We start from the raw sequence: 19,235 nt of genomic DNA on the forward strand, positions 1-19,235 counted from the left end.
TAATAGGCTTAGACTTCAATGAACGTATTTGATCGGGGGATATGTAAATGTAGAGTTTATAATAAGATAAGGATTTTGAGTAGTAGTTTGCAATAAATGATCAAAGATCGAATCTTTAAAGCAAGTATAACCAGAACTTTAAACAGGCAGATGAACTGCATTTTGAAGATATGCTAAATTACGCTCTACATTTTTCATGCAAAAGCAAAAATAACTGAATTCGGTATAGCGTTCTCCGTCACCTTATTTCTGCTCTCTTGTTAGAGTGGTCGTGTTCATAATGTGCCTGTTTACATAAGCTCTAAGCGGTGACTGCACTGAGGATATATAAAATGTCTTTTTAAACATTAAAAAAGCCTACAAAGTTTAAACTAAATAGTATCTTATCACCTTATTGCCAATTTCGTTTCATGATTCAACCAATTACGCCTGCCACCCACGCACCGTAAACGTAGTCCAACGTCATGCAACGTAAAAGGAATCGACGTTTCTATAAATAGTATCTACGACTTGGAAGTCTAATCCATGCAGGGCAGCAGCATATCTGAACTTGAATAGATTATCATCTAAATAAAACTCAAACTCTACTCAACACTGAAAACTCGGTTGATGGCTCTGGATACAGGCATTACCAGTTATTTCAACTGCCTGCCTGCTTCAGAAATAATAATAAAACACACCTTGCACCTCTAAACCAATATTTTGTGGGCTCTACTGCTTATTTGGATCGTAGTTTAGATAAAAGCTACATGCATTTAATACTTTGCTGACTTCTTCAAACTAGATGTCCCATGCGTTTCATTTCATTACGTCTCAAATTACTCTCAATGGTCAAAGGTCGTCAATTTTAGGCTTGTCGAATGTCGAGCTACATACATAGGTAGAGTTAGACCAAGAAAAATGCAGAGATTTGGATATCCCACACAGTGCAAGTGTTATTTTAAACGTCAAACTTCTATCATATTATGACGTATACTTAAATAAAACTTGCACTGCGTGGGCTATCAAAATCGCTGCAGACTTTTCTTAGTCTAACTCTGTATGTTGTATTGAATCCAAATCCATTGTGTTTAGTAATATATCGATAACTAAAACTCTACTATACATGTATATATAATATAATTTGTTCATTCGTGATAAAAATCCAAACACAATAAACAATGCACATTGAATAACAGTTGTTTAGTAGTGTGGTTAGCAGTAATTACTAATCACCGATAAAATCCTTGTAGGTATTAAGGTAATAACTAATAAGTCGTCAAGGCGAACATTTTTGATGAGGTGTTCATTGCTGTTATATTTATAAACTGGGCCGCACGGTCACTCCTCGTTCTACTTGAGTGCACTAATGGAATAAAGGTTAATGGCTACGTTTAACTGGCTGACCTTGTCTAATCCTTCATACTGCTGTGAGTGTTGTGTATAAAAGAGGACAGAGGAATAAATTGTTCGGCAGGGATCAGACGTCATCAGTTTTACTTTAAATGTTTATGTTAGTATATTGACCAGACAAAGAAAGTAGAAGAATCCAAAAGGGAAACCCAAGGTTCTTAATTTTTTCGATAGTTTGGCTTATTATTGGCATCGATAACTTTCTTCTTTAAACACATTGTATTTTGGCGGAAGCCCAATAAGTCCATATCTTTATTGGTCAATAGATCCGATGCTTATTATCATCCGGATGCAGCAAACCATGCGTTACTGCCACTGGTAAAAACTAAAAACGGCGTAATAATCTCTTAGCCTCAGATGACTATAGTACCTTTTTATCGTTTTTATTGTTCTATAGTTCTGCGCATGCACGGATGCACGAATGCACCCAACTACCGTGAACAGTTAAGTGAGTTAAGGCTCATCTACCTACTCGTGAACTATCAACTAGCTGCTATAAAATAATATATTTTGACAGAGTCACTCTTTCTTCTTCTCTTCTTTTCTTTTTTTTTCTTTTTTGTTTGTGTTTCTTTTTTTTTTCTTAGTTACATGGCGAATTTGTATTTTGCAAACTCACTTCCATTTTAACTAAAATATAGACCAACAGCTGAACTGTAGCAGTAGAAGCAAATCGCAAAGCAATATGATCTATATTTTTTTGGTTTATTTAGAACACAAACAGTTGTAATCAGCATATTACATACTTGTACACAATGTACTAATAGCAAGATAGTGACACTATTTCTATTAAACGATTGACTATACTAAGTATGCTGGTTTAGTGACAAGTGATATTGACAAAATCCATGGGTTTGAAAGTGGATAAATAAACCTGTGAACTTGTAATTTGTACCGTCCCAAAATGAGGGCTTTATGTCAATTTGCACATGAAATCATATACTTAAGAGTAATCATACTAATAATAAGCGCGATAGATAAGTTTGGGAAGCCTGCTGAAAATATCAGGAGGATCCAAGGATCTCCTTGCTGTAGCCTAGCACTAGCTATCATACTTGTCAAGCATAGTGACTCAATACTTACGAACTAAGTGCGGAAACATGTTAGTACATAGCAGGAAACCTCATATCCTTCTACAAAACTCTACACAAAAGATAAAAGTGCGAGTGCTTACACGACTTAACAAAAAAAATAGAGAGCTTAAAAAATCAGCTTAAAATGCATCTTACGACTTTACGAGGCTCCGATAGAAAATACGTAAACTTTGAACTTAAATAAGTTTCCGTATAGCCATAGGACAAAGCCTGTCTGAGACCATTCTAGACAGCAAGCAGTTTTATTAGCTGTCTATAGACAATCCCCTTAACAGTGCATTGAAGAAACCTGATTCAACCCCTCCACAGATATCTCAGCTCAGAGTAGAGTAAACCAGATCCAACGTCTGTAAATTATAAATACTTGTGTCTGATACTTAGCTAAGATGAGAGCCGCATATTTGTCTTAAAAAGTCGTACATTAATGCAATGAATAAATAATTATGAACATTTTAAGACTTATGCTGTTTTATCATCCAAACGTAGCATTGTAGAAATGTAGACTGCTATTTTAGCGGTAAAAAGCTCTCCAAGAAACTTTCATTCGGATATGAAATTATCAATAATTGTATCGGTAGCACGGTATATTTTGCTTATTTAAGGACACTTAGTCTGACACGTCAGTATTTAACGAGACCCATGATACACATTCAATGTTTATTATTATTGACAAGACAGTTTTTCATAGCCTACATAATAAGTTACAAAGTTGGTATCTAATTAAATAAGCTTCAACACAGAACCCAAGTAGAAAAACGTTATAGATCGTTTTTTTTAGCATTAGAAATAAGGTAAACAATCTTGATGTGTCTTTTAATTGAAAAACACATTTTAAAAATAAGTTAAGGCAAATATGTAACAATTATGAATCTAATACGATCATTTATATTCTTCTGCTTTCATAAGTAATAGTTACTGAGTTTTAAAAAGCGTTTTTCAATTAAAAGACATGTCAAGATCACTTACCTTCTTTCAAGTTCTTTCTAATGCTAAAAAAAAACGATCTATAAGATGTCTCTGTTTTGTAACCCTAACCTGATGTTCTGCATCGCGCTATCGAAGTTTCTTAACTCACTTCGTATATAAAACAGCTTAGAGCCAAGCAGTTCGGGGAGTCCAGTACCTCACAGTAAAGCGGTTCTGTGCAGCCACTTCACGTAATTGCACACACACCCAAAATCTGACCCTGTCTCATGTTGCATGACTTCAACATTTGCCATTCTGTCGACTAGAAGAAATTGCTAGACTGTATTTGGATACCCGCGACGCTGTAGAATGACGAATGCTTGAACTTGAGGACGACTGCTTACAGTGCTGATGTGGTAGATTTGACTCCTTTTTTTGGACGTCTTATCGTTATTTTTTTTTAAGTAGTTGTATTTAAGTTTAACCATGTTTTTAATTTTAAGCATGCATATATTTGAATTCATTGTTGGCTACTCAACAATGCCTATTTAAGGGCAATTTTGGTCACTGTAAGAGTACCTACATAAATTTAATTAAAATAAGTCAAATATTCTCAGTATTGATGCATTATTTTATAAATTAAACAAATAAACGTGATTAAACTCATGAAATCAACGTTTACAAGTTCAAGTACATTAATTCGTAGTAACGCAGTTGTCATTGCATATTGTGCATATCGATAAACAGAAAAAAAATGATAATAATTGTTTGTGTGTAGTGTGTGTTGTGTATTAGGTACGATTATGGTGTGATTTTATTGTTTGTGGTTTTATAATTTATACAAAACAATAATTTGTATTAAAACTGCGTTCCATTATTTTTTGGAAATTTATAAATAAATAAATTTACTGTTTTACCACTGACAAGGGTAGGCTTTTAATTTACTGGTAACACTGAATTTGGGCTGTTATTCCTAATGCGCGCAAATCAGAAGCGAGTGACAGCCTAATGTTGAGGATAGCTTAACCAACATAAACAAGACCCGTTAAACCTAGGCGTAGTCGAAGATCATCATACACTGGTTTTTATGTGATAACATTAACCTGAGCACGGTACGCGTAAAGAATGCATATCCTGCGCGCGCATTTCAAACGTCAGTGAGTTGACTCAGTGGATCTGTCAACAAAACCCAAAAAATATTGAAATAACAAAAAGATATTCAAATATTACGTAATTAAGACGTATATTAATAATTATTGAAACAAATAATAAGCTGTGAGTGCTAATATATTATAAGGTTACTTTAATTTTGTTATAACTACCAACGTTTGGTTAGATTTTCGTGCGATAAAGTGTTATTAGTTCCTAGTGTTTTCTAATATTCATAATTGTTTTTACATTAGTTATAATTTGTCTAGAATGACGCCACAATTTGTACATTTAATAGGTATTTATCACTCGAATTGTGAAGACCTTGACAATTATTTTGGGGCACGGCAGTGATCCTGCCAAGTAAAGCAAAAAGACAAACAAATGGCATATCGACTCCCCGTCTTACTTCGTTATGGATAATAAAAAACCGGACAAGTGCGAGTCAGACTCGCCCACTGAGTGTTCCGTACTTTTTAGTATTTGTTGTTATAGCGGCAACATGAAATACATCATCGGTGAAAATTTCAACTGTCTAGCTATCACGGTTCATGAGATACAGCCTGGTGACAGTCAGACGGATAGACGGACAGTGGAGTCTTAGTAATAGGGTCCCGTTTTTACCCTTTGGGTACGGAACCCTAACAAACTATAAACATGAATTTTCGATGACCAGGATCACCAGGACTTAGTGTAACTTGGTTATATTCTAATTACATTTCATTTATGGAGAAGATTTATGAAGTTATTGGAGTTGCAGTATGAGAATTATGGCAATGTGAGGCATTTTTACGTATTACGTTACGGTTTTTGCGGGATGTATTAGGAATAAAATATATATATAAAATATATAGGATGTATTTGTTTTAGGAATAAAATGAACGGCGGAAATTCTGGAGCGGTGTTTTTTTTGGGGACTAGAGCACATTATCAGGTAGGTATAATAAATGCATCTGGCTTCCGCAAATTAAATATGTTTAAAATTCCTAATTTGGCCAAAATTTATTCCTCTGAAATTTTTAGGTCCTCAACCAACCCGATCGCCCCTTCGACGTGGAAAACGGGAACTCTTCTCAAACTGGCTCCACAGCCAGCTCTCTCTGGCCAGACACGGACTCTCAGAACAACGAGCGCTGGTGCAACGACAACGATATTAACGGTACTTCCTTACTATATCCCTACTCAAGCAACCTTGGATGTAGGAAACGGGAACTCCTCTCAAACTGGCTCCACAGCCAGCTCTCTGGCCAGACACGGACTCTCAGAACAACGAGCGCTGGTGTAACGACAACGATATTAACGGTACTTCCTTACTATATCCCTACTTAAGCAACCTTGGATGCAGGAAACGGGAACTCTTCTCAAACAGGCTCCACAGCCAGCTCTCTCTGGCCAGACACGGACTCGCAGAACAACGAGCGATGGTGCAAAGACAACGATATTAACGTATATTCCTTACTATATCCCTACTTAAGCAACCGGACCGTCCCTTGGATGTAGAAAAAATTAAATGGAACACTTGGTAATTAAGGGTGGTATTCCATCTGTCCGATATCTTGGTCCAATGTCATTGCGTCTCTCTCTCTCATTAAGCAAAATGTGAGACAAAATACACATTGGACGGGTGGAATACCACCCTAACCCAACGTTTTGTATTTGAATTTGCAAGTCAATTCCATAATATAATTTTAATATTAACATTGTTAAAGTAAATGAGGACAAAGATACGGGAGTGAAGAGGCGAGCTAAACGGCGGCCGAGCGAGACGGCGCTATGCGAGGACATGAGACCGGCGCAACTAAACGGCAATGTTAATGACAGGTGACCTCTCTTTTGTCTATTAGATGTAAAATATCTGGGAGACCGAGATTGGCTCGGGAAACATATAAAAACTCAAAAATGCGCGTTTTCCCAGAGATAAGACCTAGCTAGATCGATTTATCGCCCCCGAAAACCCCCATATAGCAAATTTCATCGAAATCGTTAGAGCCGTTTCCGAGATCCCCGAAATATATATATATAAATAAACAAGAGTTGCTTGTTTAAAGGTATTAGATTAGATAAGCAAATAGAAGGAAGAGAAGAGGCCCTAATATTGAGCCCTGAGTTACTCCGAGTTTTACGATTGTGCCAATTGCCTAATGCTAACCATCCAGGACGTTGACACTAAAAAGGGAGAATAATTGAAAAATAAAGATTTCAAAATGTGATTCGATGGATGTTTCGAAAGTAACATTATGTTAAAAAAATGTAGGAAAAATTTTATCAATAGGTATAGTCTGGCCAAAAAAGCCTTATCTGGCAATAAAGTCTAAAGTATGCTATGGAATGACAGCTTATTTTCTTAATGCAGACCTAGAACGATTTGTGTATGACTGTCCCGTAATCGTACCCGTGGATCGCCCTAGTATCGCACGTGTGATACTAACTCAGTTTGGGTCGTAGCGACTCAGTATCAGACATGTGTTACTACAGATCAATATGGGTCAAATTGCTTTACATCAATTTGTTGTATGGTGGACGTTCGACGGGTTAATTTATGTATTAAACACACTATTAACACACGTATAGCATATAGTAACACGATTGGCTAACCAAACTCTAATATTATTATTTTCTTGTAAACAGCGACACACCAAAATCCAAAGGCCGTCGCGTGAACTTCTTCAACGCAATAACTTCCCTCGCGCGACGCAAACGTCGGTTACAGTCGCACACCTATTTGAAACACTTGGCCGTCCTCACTACGTGCACCTACAGAGACTCCTGCCGGTGTCTAGAATGTCAGGTAGGTAATAAAGTAATAATGGTTCAAGTTAGTTTTCACCACACACCACACCAACTGGTAAAGGCTCTCTTGATCATTCAAAAACTGATAGCGAAGTTGCATTTTATTCACATATGAGGCAAAGTAATCAAATGCAAATTTTGAGTTGTTTTCTTATGTTTGCTGGTAGAATTGACTTTTAAATGATGATTTTGAATGATAAATATTTAATAAAATACATTTGGATTTCGTGTGGTTTGATTTTGTTTGATATCTTACAATTAATATTTGCTTTGGGTTGGTGTGGTGAACAATTTTGTGTTTCACTCGGGGGCAAAGTCGTGCTTTGAAACCCTCGCAACGCTCAAGAGTTCAAGACTCCATTTTTCGAACCACTCGCTACGCTCGTGTGTCAATTTTGTGATCTTTCGCTTGCTCGGGTATCAATATTAGCACGAGCGGTTAAACACAAAAGCTGTCACTCGGACGCCACGTCACCGAAGTGTCAAAACTGAAATTGAACTTTATGCATATGCACGTAGGTCTGTGTTGCTCTGTGGTCTGTGACGGATTAATCGGTCTTTGGCATTGGACATTTTTAGGGTTCCATACCCAAAGGGTAAAACGGGACCCTATTACTAAGACTCCGCTGTTCGTCCGGGTGTCCGTCTGTCACCAGGCTGTATCTCGTGATCTGTGACAGCTGAAATTTTCACAGATGATGTATTTCTGTTGCCGCTATAACAACAAATACTAAAAACAGAATAAAATAAAGATTTAAGTGTGTGGAGTGTGTGGGAGCCCCCCACAAATCAAACGTGATTTTTGACCGAAGTTAAGCAACGTCGGGCGGGGTCAGTACTTGGATGGGTGACCGTTTTTATAGATAATGGCATGGAACCCTTCGTGTGCGAGTCCGACTCGCACTTGCCCGGTTTTTTATGTATGTTCCCCGATTACTCAAAGACGCCTGAACCGATTTGGAAAATTCCTTCCAAGGTAGAGTCCCATTTAAATTTTATCGAAATCGGTCTAGCAGTTTTTATAATGACGGGTGGTTCCACGGAAAAGGAACAGAAAAAAACTAGAGAAAGACGTTCTTCAAGAATGGAGACTACATACAGATTTTTAGAGGGTCGGCAACGCGTATGTGACACCGAGACCCCGGCCACCCCTGGTTCGATTTTGTGATACAGAGTGATTTTGTTGTTTGACTTGACCTGACCATACTCTGGGTAAAATAAGTCATACCGAACAACTCACCCCTCAGAGTATGGTCATACCTACACAACAAAATCACTTTGTATGAATATCACCACAAAACACAACATAACCGGCCGTCCGCAAGGACCGAATAACTCACATCGACGACTCAAAAAAAAGAACTTTGTATGAATAAGCGCCCGCCAACCAAGTAAGTAAGTACCTAAGTATGAATAAAGTATGATGTACCTAATATACAGTGTGGAAAGATAAGTCGGGCCCTGGAGGAAAACTACCTTAAATCCTTAAGCTGGCTCATTTTACTTAAAGGAGACATTCCTTTATTTTTTAAAAGTAACAAAACTGCATTCAAAGATTTTCTAAAACTCGCTTGACTCGCCCGGGGCTCGAACCGACTAATAATTCCAATAAATAAAAACTCGCAATTTTATTCTACTAGTCGATACAGTTAATGTTAATGATAACATTTCTCCAAGAAACATTAGGTCTTACACTCGTCTCCCAGGTAGCAAACTGACGTCAGCGACGCACAGGCGACGTCATTTATAGGTCATAATAAGGTCGGTCATTTATTCGTCCTGAGTAGACGTTTTACTGACGTCTATTTGGGGTCAATATCAGGACGTACTATTTTAGTCACAAAGTTGACGTTTCACTGACGTCTATTTGGGGTCACTATCAGGACGTACCTTTTTGGTCACAATCATTATTAATTACCAAATAAGTCAAGAGGTGGCACTTTGTTCCCAACGCGTCTGTTCTACAACGCGGTGTTAAGATTTTTCCGGGTTTATATTAGGTTCGAGGAACAATAGGTCGTCAATTCAAAAGCAATAGTGAATGTTGTAGACAGTGTACAGTAGTGTAATAAAGTGGTGGTTTTATACAGAGTGTTATTTTTGGACCTCGTACATGGTCCTTCGAACCGGATAGTTGGCTATTCGGTTCTAGGATTCGACGGCAGTGGGCGCCGTCCGGCACAGTGCGGGTGCTGCCGAGTGCAGTGCTGACGTCAACCACGGCCTGACGACATCGGGTCCATATTACGTTACTAAAAGACGTTCTACCAACGACGTTGGAAGACGTCCATATTACGTTACTAAAAGACGTCCTACCAACGACGTTGGAAGACGTCCATATTACATTACTATTGGACGTCCTACCAACGACGTTGGAAGACGTCCATATTACGTTACTATTGGACGTCCTACCAACGACGTTGGAAGACGTCCATATTACGTTACTATTAGACGTCCTATAAGACGTCGTGAGGCTATGACATATGTTCGTCATTTAGTACGTGTGTACGACGAAAGTAGCGACGTCATTTACGTCTGAAATGACCGTGAATGGACGTCGTTACGACGAAAGTTTGCTACCGTCGTACAAAATATCCATAAAATCTAATATTTAGTACTCAAGATTTTTATAGACAAACCAAATTGAAGAAAAAAAGAAAAATGCTTTGAATGCAGTTTTGTTTCTTTTTAAAAATAAAGGAATGTCTCCTTTAAGTAAAATGAGCCAGCTTAAGGATTTAAGGTAGTTTCGCTCCAGGGCCCGACTTATCTTTCCACCCTGTATACCTTATGAATGCCTTATCTAATGGCATTAAGTCCGCCATTTGTTTGCACTTATAATTTATTTGTATGTGCAATAAAGTTTAAATAAATATGATGTAATAGTTACTATAGTTAGATAAGCCGTTATATGATAGACAATGACCAGACACGTGTCGTGCGTGATTGATAAGAGCATTACATAGCATATATCTAAGGACGGGCCTTACGAGCAATGAGAATGGGACCAGTACAGCGGTGTCAGTGTCACGCACACGAATTAGAGCCAATCGTGCAGTCTGAAAGCCGCAACGCGATTGGTTGATGAGTTAGCATCACGCGCGCGATTGGTCGCAACTATTATATTAGTCTGTATCTTTAGGTATTAAAAAAAAGTAAACAAAATCTACCCTCAAATGGTTCCTTAGGCCAGTTCAAAACATTAGGTACATGATCAAATAATGTAGGTTAAAGTCAGGTCGCTCAGTGACTAATCCAGGCGGTTTTGTATTTGGTTGGTTAACCAATAAATGTTATAACTACCCCGAAAATGTACAAATTGTTTGTTTACTTTTTCTTAAATACCTAAAGATACAGACTATAGTATTTTTGTATTTATTTTGTTGCGTTAGACTGCACGATTGGCTCGAAGAACTCGTGTTTTGGTAAGAAAGCTGATGTATGGAGTTACCACTCTCTCTTTGCTTATTTCTCTATGTATTAATTAAACTGCAATATGCATTTAATGATACGCCCCGCGTTATCTTCCGGCCTTCAGATTAGCACGTGTCCAGACAAGATCCGACCGAGTTTAGTGACCAACAGCATTGGAATATTCTACAAGTGGCCCAGTGACCTATTTTTAGAACAGATAAAACCTAGGGCCTCTACTCTCAAGTCCTCGCCGATCATTGCTAAGTAGGTGATCGATCAAATGCTTCAACGTGACCAGGTCCGGGTTTAGAGAACTAGGGCCCCTAGATTTAGGAATTTTAGGATGGTTTTGAGAGGGAGAAGGGGCCCTCTCAAAACCATTGCTAGGTTGCCTGGGCCCCTAGGCCCGAGCCTATTGGGCCTAGGCGGAAATCCGGCCCTGAATGTAACGGAAATCGCATGCAATTAGTATCTGTGAGATGAGTAGAGGCCATTATAGCTACAGCGGTTTTTTTTTAAGTCTTGTCTAAAAAATATCCTATGCCAACCTGGTTCATGAAGAAGACAGATCGAAAAAAGTCAAACGAAAAGGCAAAGCTATGGTTAAAGCGTGAAGAACATGATAACTGGCGGGAAAAAATTAAAGAAATTGGAACCTTAAGTAATTTTATTTTAAGTTCATATTTCTTCAATAGAATATCTCGAGTTATCAACTTCTTCCCGCCGTGGAAGGAATATAGGTATACTACCTACATCAAATTGTGCTGTAAAATTATTTTCCACAATGTCAATATCCAGTGAGGAAAATGGGCACTATGTTTGATGGAGAATTGGTTGTACTGATTCATTGAATTAAATACAATTTTATTGTAATAGTTTTAATATTTTACTGTAAATATAAATTTAACAAAATATCTAACTTAACATTAACATATGAGATAATGGAACAACATACATACAAAATCACAGGCCGTCTATTCCCTTGACATTTGTATGGTCTAATATAGGGGTCGGCAAACTTTTTAGAAAGAGCCAAGCCCAGCAAAGATCAGCAATAATATGTAGCTCAAAGATCCACAAGTGTTACTTTCAGTGGTCTAAGAACTCTCAAGTGTCATTTTTTGGCTTAAAGTGCCGTAATTGTACATTCAAAGAGCCGCCGTTTGCCGACCCCTGGCTAATACAAATACATAAACACAACAATGTCACTATAAATAAATGTTTACATTCTACCGTGTCAACCTTTATTGGAAGTCCAATTTTTAAATCTACATATAAATTCAAGCAAGGCTGATGTTATTTTATTTTAACAATATCATCAAATATAGATAATAGATGTATGCTCTAGAATTATTGATTGAACACAATGTGCTATGTAAATCCTTGATGGTAATCATATTCAGATGATTATGAGTATCTTTTTTTGGTCTGATATCTCTGATGAGGACTTTTAGATCAGCGCCAGGCCATAAATAATTTTTATGTCAAAAAAAAGTAAATAAAAAATAGTTAAATACATTGAAAGTACAATAAACAAATTATTAGTGGTCAAAAGATTATACTTACACAAAAAGCCAAAATTAAATAACATAAAATGATTTTTTTTTAATTATATGTATCAATTAATACATGGTTTAGATCATTAATCATTAAATAGTATAATTTAAAATATAAAAGTGAGTTAATATTTTAGTCTAAACTATATTTGAGGAAGCTAAAAGTAATTCCAAGTTGTGAACCTCTTTTCATAATTAATTAAGCCATTTATTTAAAGCTTTGAACATATTTTATTGCTAAAATGTACAGCACCATTTAAAATGTTAGTTTACAAAATTGCATGTATATTTTACAAGTTCAATGACTTATAAATGTTAGTTTGGCAAAAATAAGGTACAAAAGTAGTGCATAATTGTTTTCCATCATATTCTCGGAAAGGTTCATATTTGTCATGCTACTTCAGTCAACCTCAGTACTTTTTGTACCAAGACTGATTGAAATAGCAAGAGGGGTACATCTCCGTGAAAATACAATGGAAAATATGCACTACATCTGTAGAAAATAAAATATACATGTCAAATCATTCAACAAATTTGTCGATGTCATATTCGTGTTCAGCGGTTGTGTCAGCTTCGTCGGTAACCACATGTAGTTTCTTACGTTCTTCTAGACGGACACATTTAGGGCATTTCTGTCCCTTGCGGAGCCAGCAGACACGGTGTAACATGGTGTTACATTTGTTACACATTATGGCCCCACTGTCAAATGGATAGATAATCTCATTATTACTACAAATTTCACATAAATAGCCCTTTCCTGAGCATAAACTACAGTTGGTTATGTGAGTGCGGCAGACTTCAGTCAACTCTGTTAGCTTTGTTTCTAGAGTCCCGTCATTAATCGCTTGCAAATGTGCCATACTGTACTTTTTATTTATGTCACCTAGCTGCATAAACAATGGTGAAAGAAGAGCGGAGCCCTCTGGACAGGCACATAAGTATCTCCTCATCCATTCAAGGTCTTTCCGCATCTTATGCACCCATTCAAGTTCCGCTATAAAGTTAAACAGCTTCAGATTGATGCTCTCTATATCTATGTAAGGCAGATTCCAAGCTAGATTTAACATCTGGAAGGCGAGACGTGATACGTAATGCTTGTCCCAGTCCCAATTATGTACAACTCTAGCAGGTATCGCGGATTGATCGTTCCAATGGCATGTTGCGCAGAAGTATAACCCAGTATAGTCACATAGCCGTGGCTCGTTCCAAGTGTCTTTAAAGGTCAGCGCTGTTGCACATTCAGCACATTTATAGTCTTGAGATGCTAAACCTTTTTCCGGACAGATATCCATCTCAAACTGCCCCTTATCCGTCATAACAACATGCGCACAGACTCTGCAAATGTAGTCTACACATTTGTAATGACATAAATAGCCACAGTCGCTGCAAATATACGAGCTTTGTACAATACTCCATATTACACCACTACAATGGTCGCAGTACTGTTTTCTGTTCTGAGGCGTCGTTTGTTGCTTAAAATGGTGACCTTTTATGCACACGCCTAATCTAGGCTGTCCATCCGTGTCCTTAATATCTTCTAGACGTAATCGCAGCTCGACTAGATATCTAACCAGCCATTTACGCTCATCGGAACACTGTTGGCTGTTTAGAATTAATTCCTTGCATTGTTTTATCGCCTTTTCGACTTCTTCCTTCGTCGCTGTGCTATGAATTTTTAATTTTTTTATCGCGATCGTTTTAGGTACTTGATTTAAGGAATCGTAGCTCTCATCAGCTGAGACACAACCCGAGGTCGATGAGGATGATTTCGAGTAAGCGTCCGCAGTTCCTGGGCTGCAGCATATTAAACTGTTTCGGTATTTCGGCGAGTCGAACGCTGCAGCCATTGTTGAGCACTATAATCACATTAACTAGATCTTTTAACTGTTTCTGTGACACAATTAAAGTCTGGTGGGGCGTTCGCCTAGTTTTAACACACTACGCAACGCAGTCCATTCATGCGTCTTCAATAGTATTTCCCTTTGTTTTGACCAATTGAAAATATTTCCCTAGTGTCGTCATTTTTTAATACGACTGAGACTATTTTTACTATTTTCTATTATGTTACACGATAAAGTCGACAACTGAACATCTTTAATGCTATTGGAATAAGATAGAATTTAGATGCAAAGTGTTTTTTTAGTAATTTAGACGAAAAGGGGCGTGATATAAGTTTGACATGACAGAACATTGACAGAATGGTTCGCGTCGTTATGTTGGACTAACTGATCAATACGTTCCGTTTCACTAAATTATATTTATGAGTAAAAGTTCAAACGGTAAAGCTTTTAAATAAATAGGTAATATATTATTTAAATATTTACAATTTATTAAACTAAAGTATGTATTTAAAGTTAAAGATTAAAATATAATTTATTTTCAATGTATAAATCGTAACTTTAGTTAAGTTTGTGAAGTGGAACGAAACGTATTTATACCAACATAACGCAATAATGAACAGTGCACATTGATGCCTTGTTTGAAAACGTTTGAATAATATAATATAAACAATTCTAATTATTCATGTATTCCGTTTTCATGACGTCTATATTTACATAAAATGAGCTAAATATATTATTAGGTCAAGAAGACGGAACATATATGTTCATTGCAGAGTAAATATAACGTAAAAAATGTTTTTTATGTAGGGTGGATTAGGTAGCTGACTAGCTGGATACTGTATTTTTTAGGCATACCAGTCGATAGTACTATCTATATGTCAATCATGGGTGCTAGAAAGATTAGGATAAAAAACGTAGTGTACAGGTATCCTTAAACGCGCATGTGAATCTCTGGTTGTTGCAGGCGTCCTTAGGCTGCAATGACCGCTCTCCATCAGACGGACCGTAAGCTTGTTTTCCAACAACGTAAATAATAAAAAATACAGTGTTATAGTTGAAATATGTTATATAAAAAAAAAACACTAATTTGGGCGTAAGTATATGAGTGATATGGTGGATTCGCTGTCATTGAGTGAAGTCTCAGTAGCTCAGTTGGCAGATCCATGGGCTAGTGATCCAGAGGAGCGAGTTCTTGTCTCGCTTGAGATAATTAATTTTTCCACTTATTTCTAAGCTTTATGGTATCGTTTGCAGAAGTTTCTGCTTAACCCTTTACCAAGCTAATGTAATGACATCGATCCCAGTGCGCCCTCACGAACGGCAAAGAGGGTGAAACGCCGGAGTGGGTTTAGTGGGTAGGGCCAAATTCTCCCCCCCTCGAGGCGAGTCCCACACGCCGTGCGTAAATGCATTCCCACTCCGTCAAAACAAAAGGCTAATGGACATATATTTCCCACATACGGCACTTCAAACATATGTTTACGTTTTGTCGCCTAATTAGTGTTTAGTTTTAAGTTTATATTATAAAATACATATGTAGGTATAGGTATAGGTAGGTGTAGGTATTATTACTGTAAGGTATTTGATATAGGCCATGATTTAAATTTCTAAATAAATAAATAAATAATATGTTCTATTTTCGCTGAGTAACTGATATTCGATTCTCATTTTTGAAATGTTAGCCTGGTAAAGGGTTAATAATTTATTTATCACTGTTTCAGAGCCGCTACTTCGAATGCGACGAGGATGAGGAATCCTCGGAAGATGACGAGTACGAGTATTATGCGGCTCTTTACGCGAGCCAGGTCAATAAGTGTCAGCATGATGATGATGATGAGGTATGACCAAAAGGGTTACATACATACATATAATCACGCTTATTTAGGAGGGATAGGTAGAGACCACGGATTTCGACTTGCTACGATCCTGACATACCTCTTTCGCTTCCTTCACTTTCATAACATTCCTCATACACGCTCGCCGGTTTAGGGTCCTCTTGACCTGGCCTTTCTTCAGGATTTCCCCGATCTGATCAGAGAAAGTTCACCGAGGTCTACCCCTTCCAACTCCCACTTCTACTTCTCCCTTATACACTCTCTTTGTTAGCCTTTTAATCATTCTTTCCACGTGTCCAAACCAACATAAGCGTGTATAAAGATTTTTTATTCTTAGCCTATAGGACAGTCCCACTGCTGGGCAAAGGCCTCCTCTTTCCCGCCATTTGGTCCTATCCGATGCACACTCCCGCCACTCTTTACAAAATGTGTCAAGGTCGTGTCACCATCTCCGTTTTGGTCTTCCTCTGTCTCTAGATCTGTGTATAAAGATCTCTCATTTAAATTCCAGGTATTCATAGACACTGTGCCTGAAGACAACGCGTCCACCGACATGTTGCTGGACGCGGACGAGCCTAAAGACAAGTCCGTCTCGTCGGACAACGTGTCCGATAACACGGAGCCTGAAGCCGACGCACACCTCGAGATGGAGGTAGGCACAAGTTGCTCAGTAGTTTCACTAAAGAGGAGTCCGTCTCGTCGGACAACGTGTCCGATAACACGGAGCCTGAAGCCGACGCGCACCTCGAGATGGAGGTAGGTATACAAGTTGCTCAGTAGTTTCACTAAAGAGAAGTCCGTCTCGTCGGACAACGTGTCCGATAACACGGAGCCTGAAGCCGACGCGCACCTCGAGATGGAGGTAGGTACAAGTTGCTCAGTAGTTTCACTAAAGAGAAGTCCGTCTCGTCGGACAACGTGTCCGGTAACACGGAGCCTGAAGCCGACGCGCACCTCTAGATGGAGGTAGGTACAAGTTGCTCAGTAGTTTCACTAAAGAGAAGTCCGTCTCGTCGGACAACGTGTCCGGTAACACGGAGCCTGAAGCCGACGCGCACCTCGAGATGGAGGTAGGTACAAGTTGCTCAGTAGTTTCACTAAAGAGAAGTCCGTCTCGTCGGACAACGTGTCCGATAACACGGAGCCTGAAGCCGACGCGCACCTCGAGATGGAGGTAGGTACAAGTTGCTCAGTAGTTTCACTAAAGAGAAGTTCATCTCGTCGGACAACGTGTCCGATAACACGGAGCCTGAACCTGACGCGCACCTTGAGATGGAGGTAGGTACAAGTTGCTCAGTAGTTTCACTAAAGAGAAGTCCGTCTCGTCGGACAACGTACGTGTCAGGTAACACGAAGCCTGAAGCCGACGCGCACCTCTAGATGGAGGTAGGTACAAGTTGCTCAGTAGTTTCACTAAAGAGAAGTCCGTCTCGTCGGACAACGTGTCCGATAACACGGAGCCTGAAGCCGACGCGCACCTCTAGATGGAGGTAGGTACAAGTTGCTCAGTAGTTTCACTAAAGAGAAGTCCGTCTCGTCGGACAACGTGTCCGATAACACGGAGCCTGAAGCCGACGCGCACCTCGAGATGGAGGTAGGTACAAGTTGCTCAGTAGTTTCACTAAAGAGAAGTTCATCTCGTCGGACAACGTGTCCGATAACACGGAGCCTGAAGCCGACGCGCACCTCGAGATGGAGGTAGGTACAAGTTGCTCAGTAGTTTCACTAAAGAGAAGTCCGTCTCGTCGGACAACGTGTCCGATAACACGGAGCCTGAAGCCGACGCGCACCTCGAGATGGAGGTAGGTACAAGTTGCTCAGTAGTTTCACTAAAGAGAAGTCCGTCTCGTCGGACAACGTGTCCGGTAACACGGAGCCTGAAGCGGACGCGCACCTCGAGAGAAGGTAGTAAGGTGGTACATAAGGGTGGTATTGCACCTGTCCAATTCCTTTGTCCAATGTGTATTATATCTCACATTTTGCTTAATGAGAGAGTGAGACGCAATTACATTGGACCAAGATATTGGACAGATGGAATACCACCCTAAAATGCTTCACTGCTGAAGTTAAGTTCGCATCGGTTGCTTCAAGGCAAGCAGGACCAGTTGTTGTGAAGTCCTCTAATAGAGACCTGGACCTCTAATCAGGGCCGTCTTCAACTATGCTGGGGCCCTTGGGCACATAAGAATTTGGGATCCTTTTGGAAAGTAAAGAAAGCTAATCAAACTAACATTTTTGTACTATTTATGATCTTTTATTTATTATGGGTAATCAAATATACTGTTACTGCCCTTCCTTCGAGGCCCCCTGAGGATGGGGGCCCTGGGCACGGGTCCCGTGTGCCCTTATGGTAAAGACGTTACTGTACTGCCTCTAATAAAGGACCTTCACAACAACTGGTCCTGCTTGCCTTGAAGCAACCGATGCGAAATTAATCAGCAGATTGGCAGATGGACCAATGCCACCTACACTGGTCATTGTCAGGATCGTAGCCACTCAAGAATCCTGTTGGTTATTTCTAGGTATTTGTTGACACTGTGTCTTCGTTTAGTTCAGTGGTGGGCAAAGTACGGCCCGCGGGCCAGGTCCGGCCCGCGAAAGGGTTTATCTGGCCCGCCGCCGGTCATTTAAAAAAATGTATAATATGGCCAGCAATATAATAAAAATACATTTTTGCTGTAAATCTGGCCCTCCTCTGAAATTCCTTAAAGTTTTGGCCCCTCATGAAGAAAGTTTGCCCACCACTGGTTTAGTTCATACCACAGTCTATAAAATAATACAGTCATTCGACGAAGCCGTCTAGACAGGGTAATCGTGCGGGGTGCGAGAGGCGAGGGGTGGGTCCCGCGCACCCGAGCTGCATACATCGCCATTGTTAGTAGCTCGGTACTACTTACAGGGCTAACGTGTCTTATTTGAATTGTGCAGTTTTTTGGGCAGTTGTGTAAAAGTCTGTGACAACCCTACTGTCTTCTTGTGCGGCGTCGGCATTTACGCAAACATCAAAGGCGTCGGTCCACTGTTACTTTTTGCACTGTGGTTACGACTAGTACGAGTTATAATGTTTGATTTCAGGTCGCAGCCGGCACGCCGATAGTCCTCAACTATCTGCTCACCCATCCCTTCCACTGCTGTATCCAGTAGGACAGCAAAACGGGCGTGTTTGACCCCGACCCTGACCTCAAGTTGGGTCATCGTGCTTTCCCTGACCGTTGGTCATTGAACGTGCGAGCGAGAAGCGTCTGTGTTTCAGCTTGG

At 39.3% G+C, this 19,235-nt stretch overlaps 2 protein-coding genes across 2 annotated transcripts; one reads left to right on the plus strand and one right to left on the minus strand.

Annotated features, from left to right (window-relative positions):
* The first annotated feature begins 5,415 nt into the window (after window positions 1-5,415).
* Window positions 5,416-19,206, plus strand: LOC134802797 (uncharacterized). Its single transcript, XM_063775510.1, has 7 exons — window positions 5,416-5,475; window positions 5,565-5,700; window positions 6,251-6,362; window positions 7,170-7,329; window positions 15,864-15,980; window positions 16,489-16,629; window positions 19,053-19,206. Exons 1-7 carry the CDS (start codon window positions 5,419-5,421, stop codon window positions 19,119-19,121), a joined length of 792 nt encoding a protein of 263 aa, XP_063631580.1. The 5' UTR covers window positions 5,416-5,418; the 3' UTR covers window positions 19,122-19,206.
* Window positions 11,608-14,464, minus strand: LOC134802756 (differentially expressed in FDCP 8 homolog). The gene has a single exon (XM_063775446.1). The coding sequence runs from the start codon at window positions 14,146-14,148 to the stop codon at window positions 12,823-12,825; it is 1,326 nt and encodes a 441-aa protein (XP_063631516.1). The 5' UTR covers window positions 14,149-14,464; the 3' UTR covers window positions 11,608-12,822.
* Window positions 19,207-19,235: the final 29 nt, after the last annotated feature.

Source organism: Cydia splendana, chromosome 25 (genome assembly GCF_910591565.1).
Source record: "Cydia splendana chromosome 25, ilCydSple1.2, whole genome shotgun sequence".
Classification (NCBI taxonomy): Eukaryota; Metazoa; Arthropoda; class Insecta; order Lepidoptera; family Tortricidae; genus Cydia; species Cydia splendana.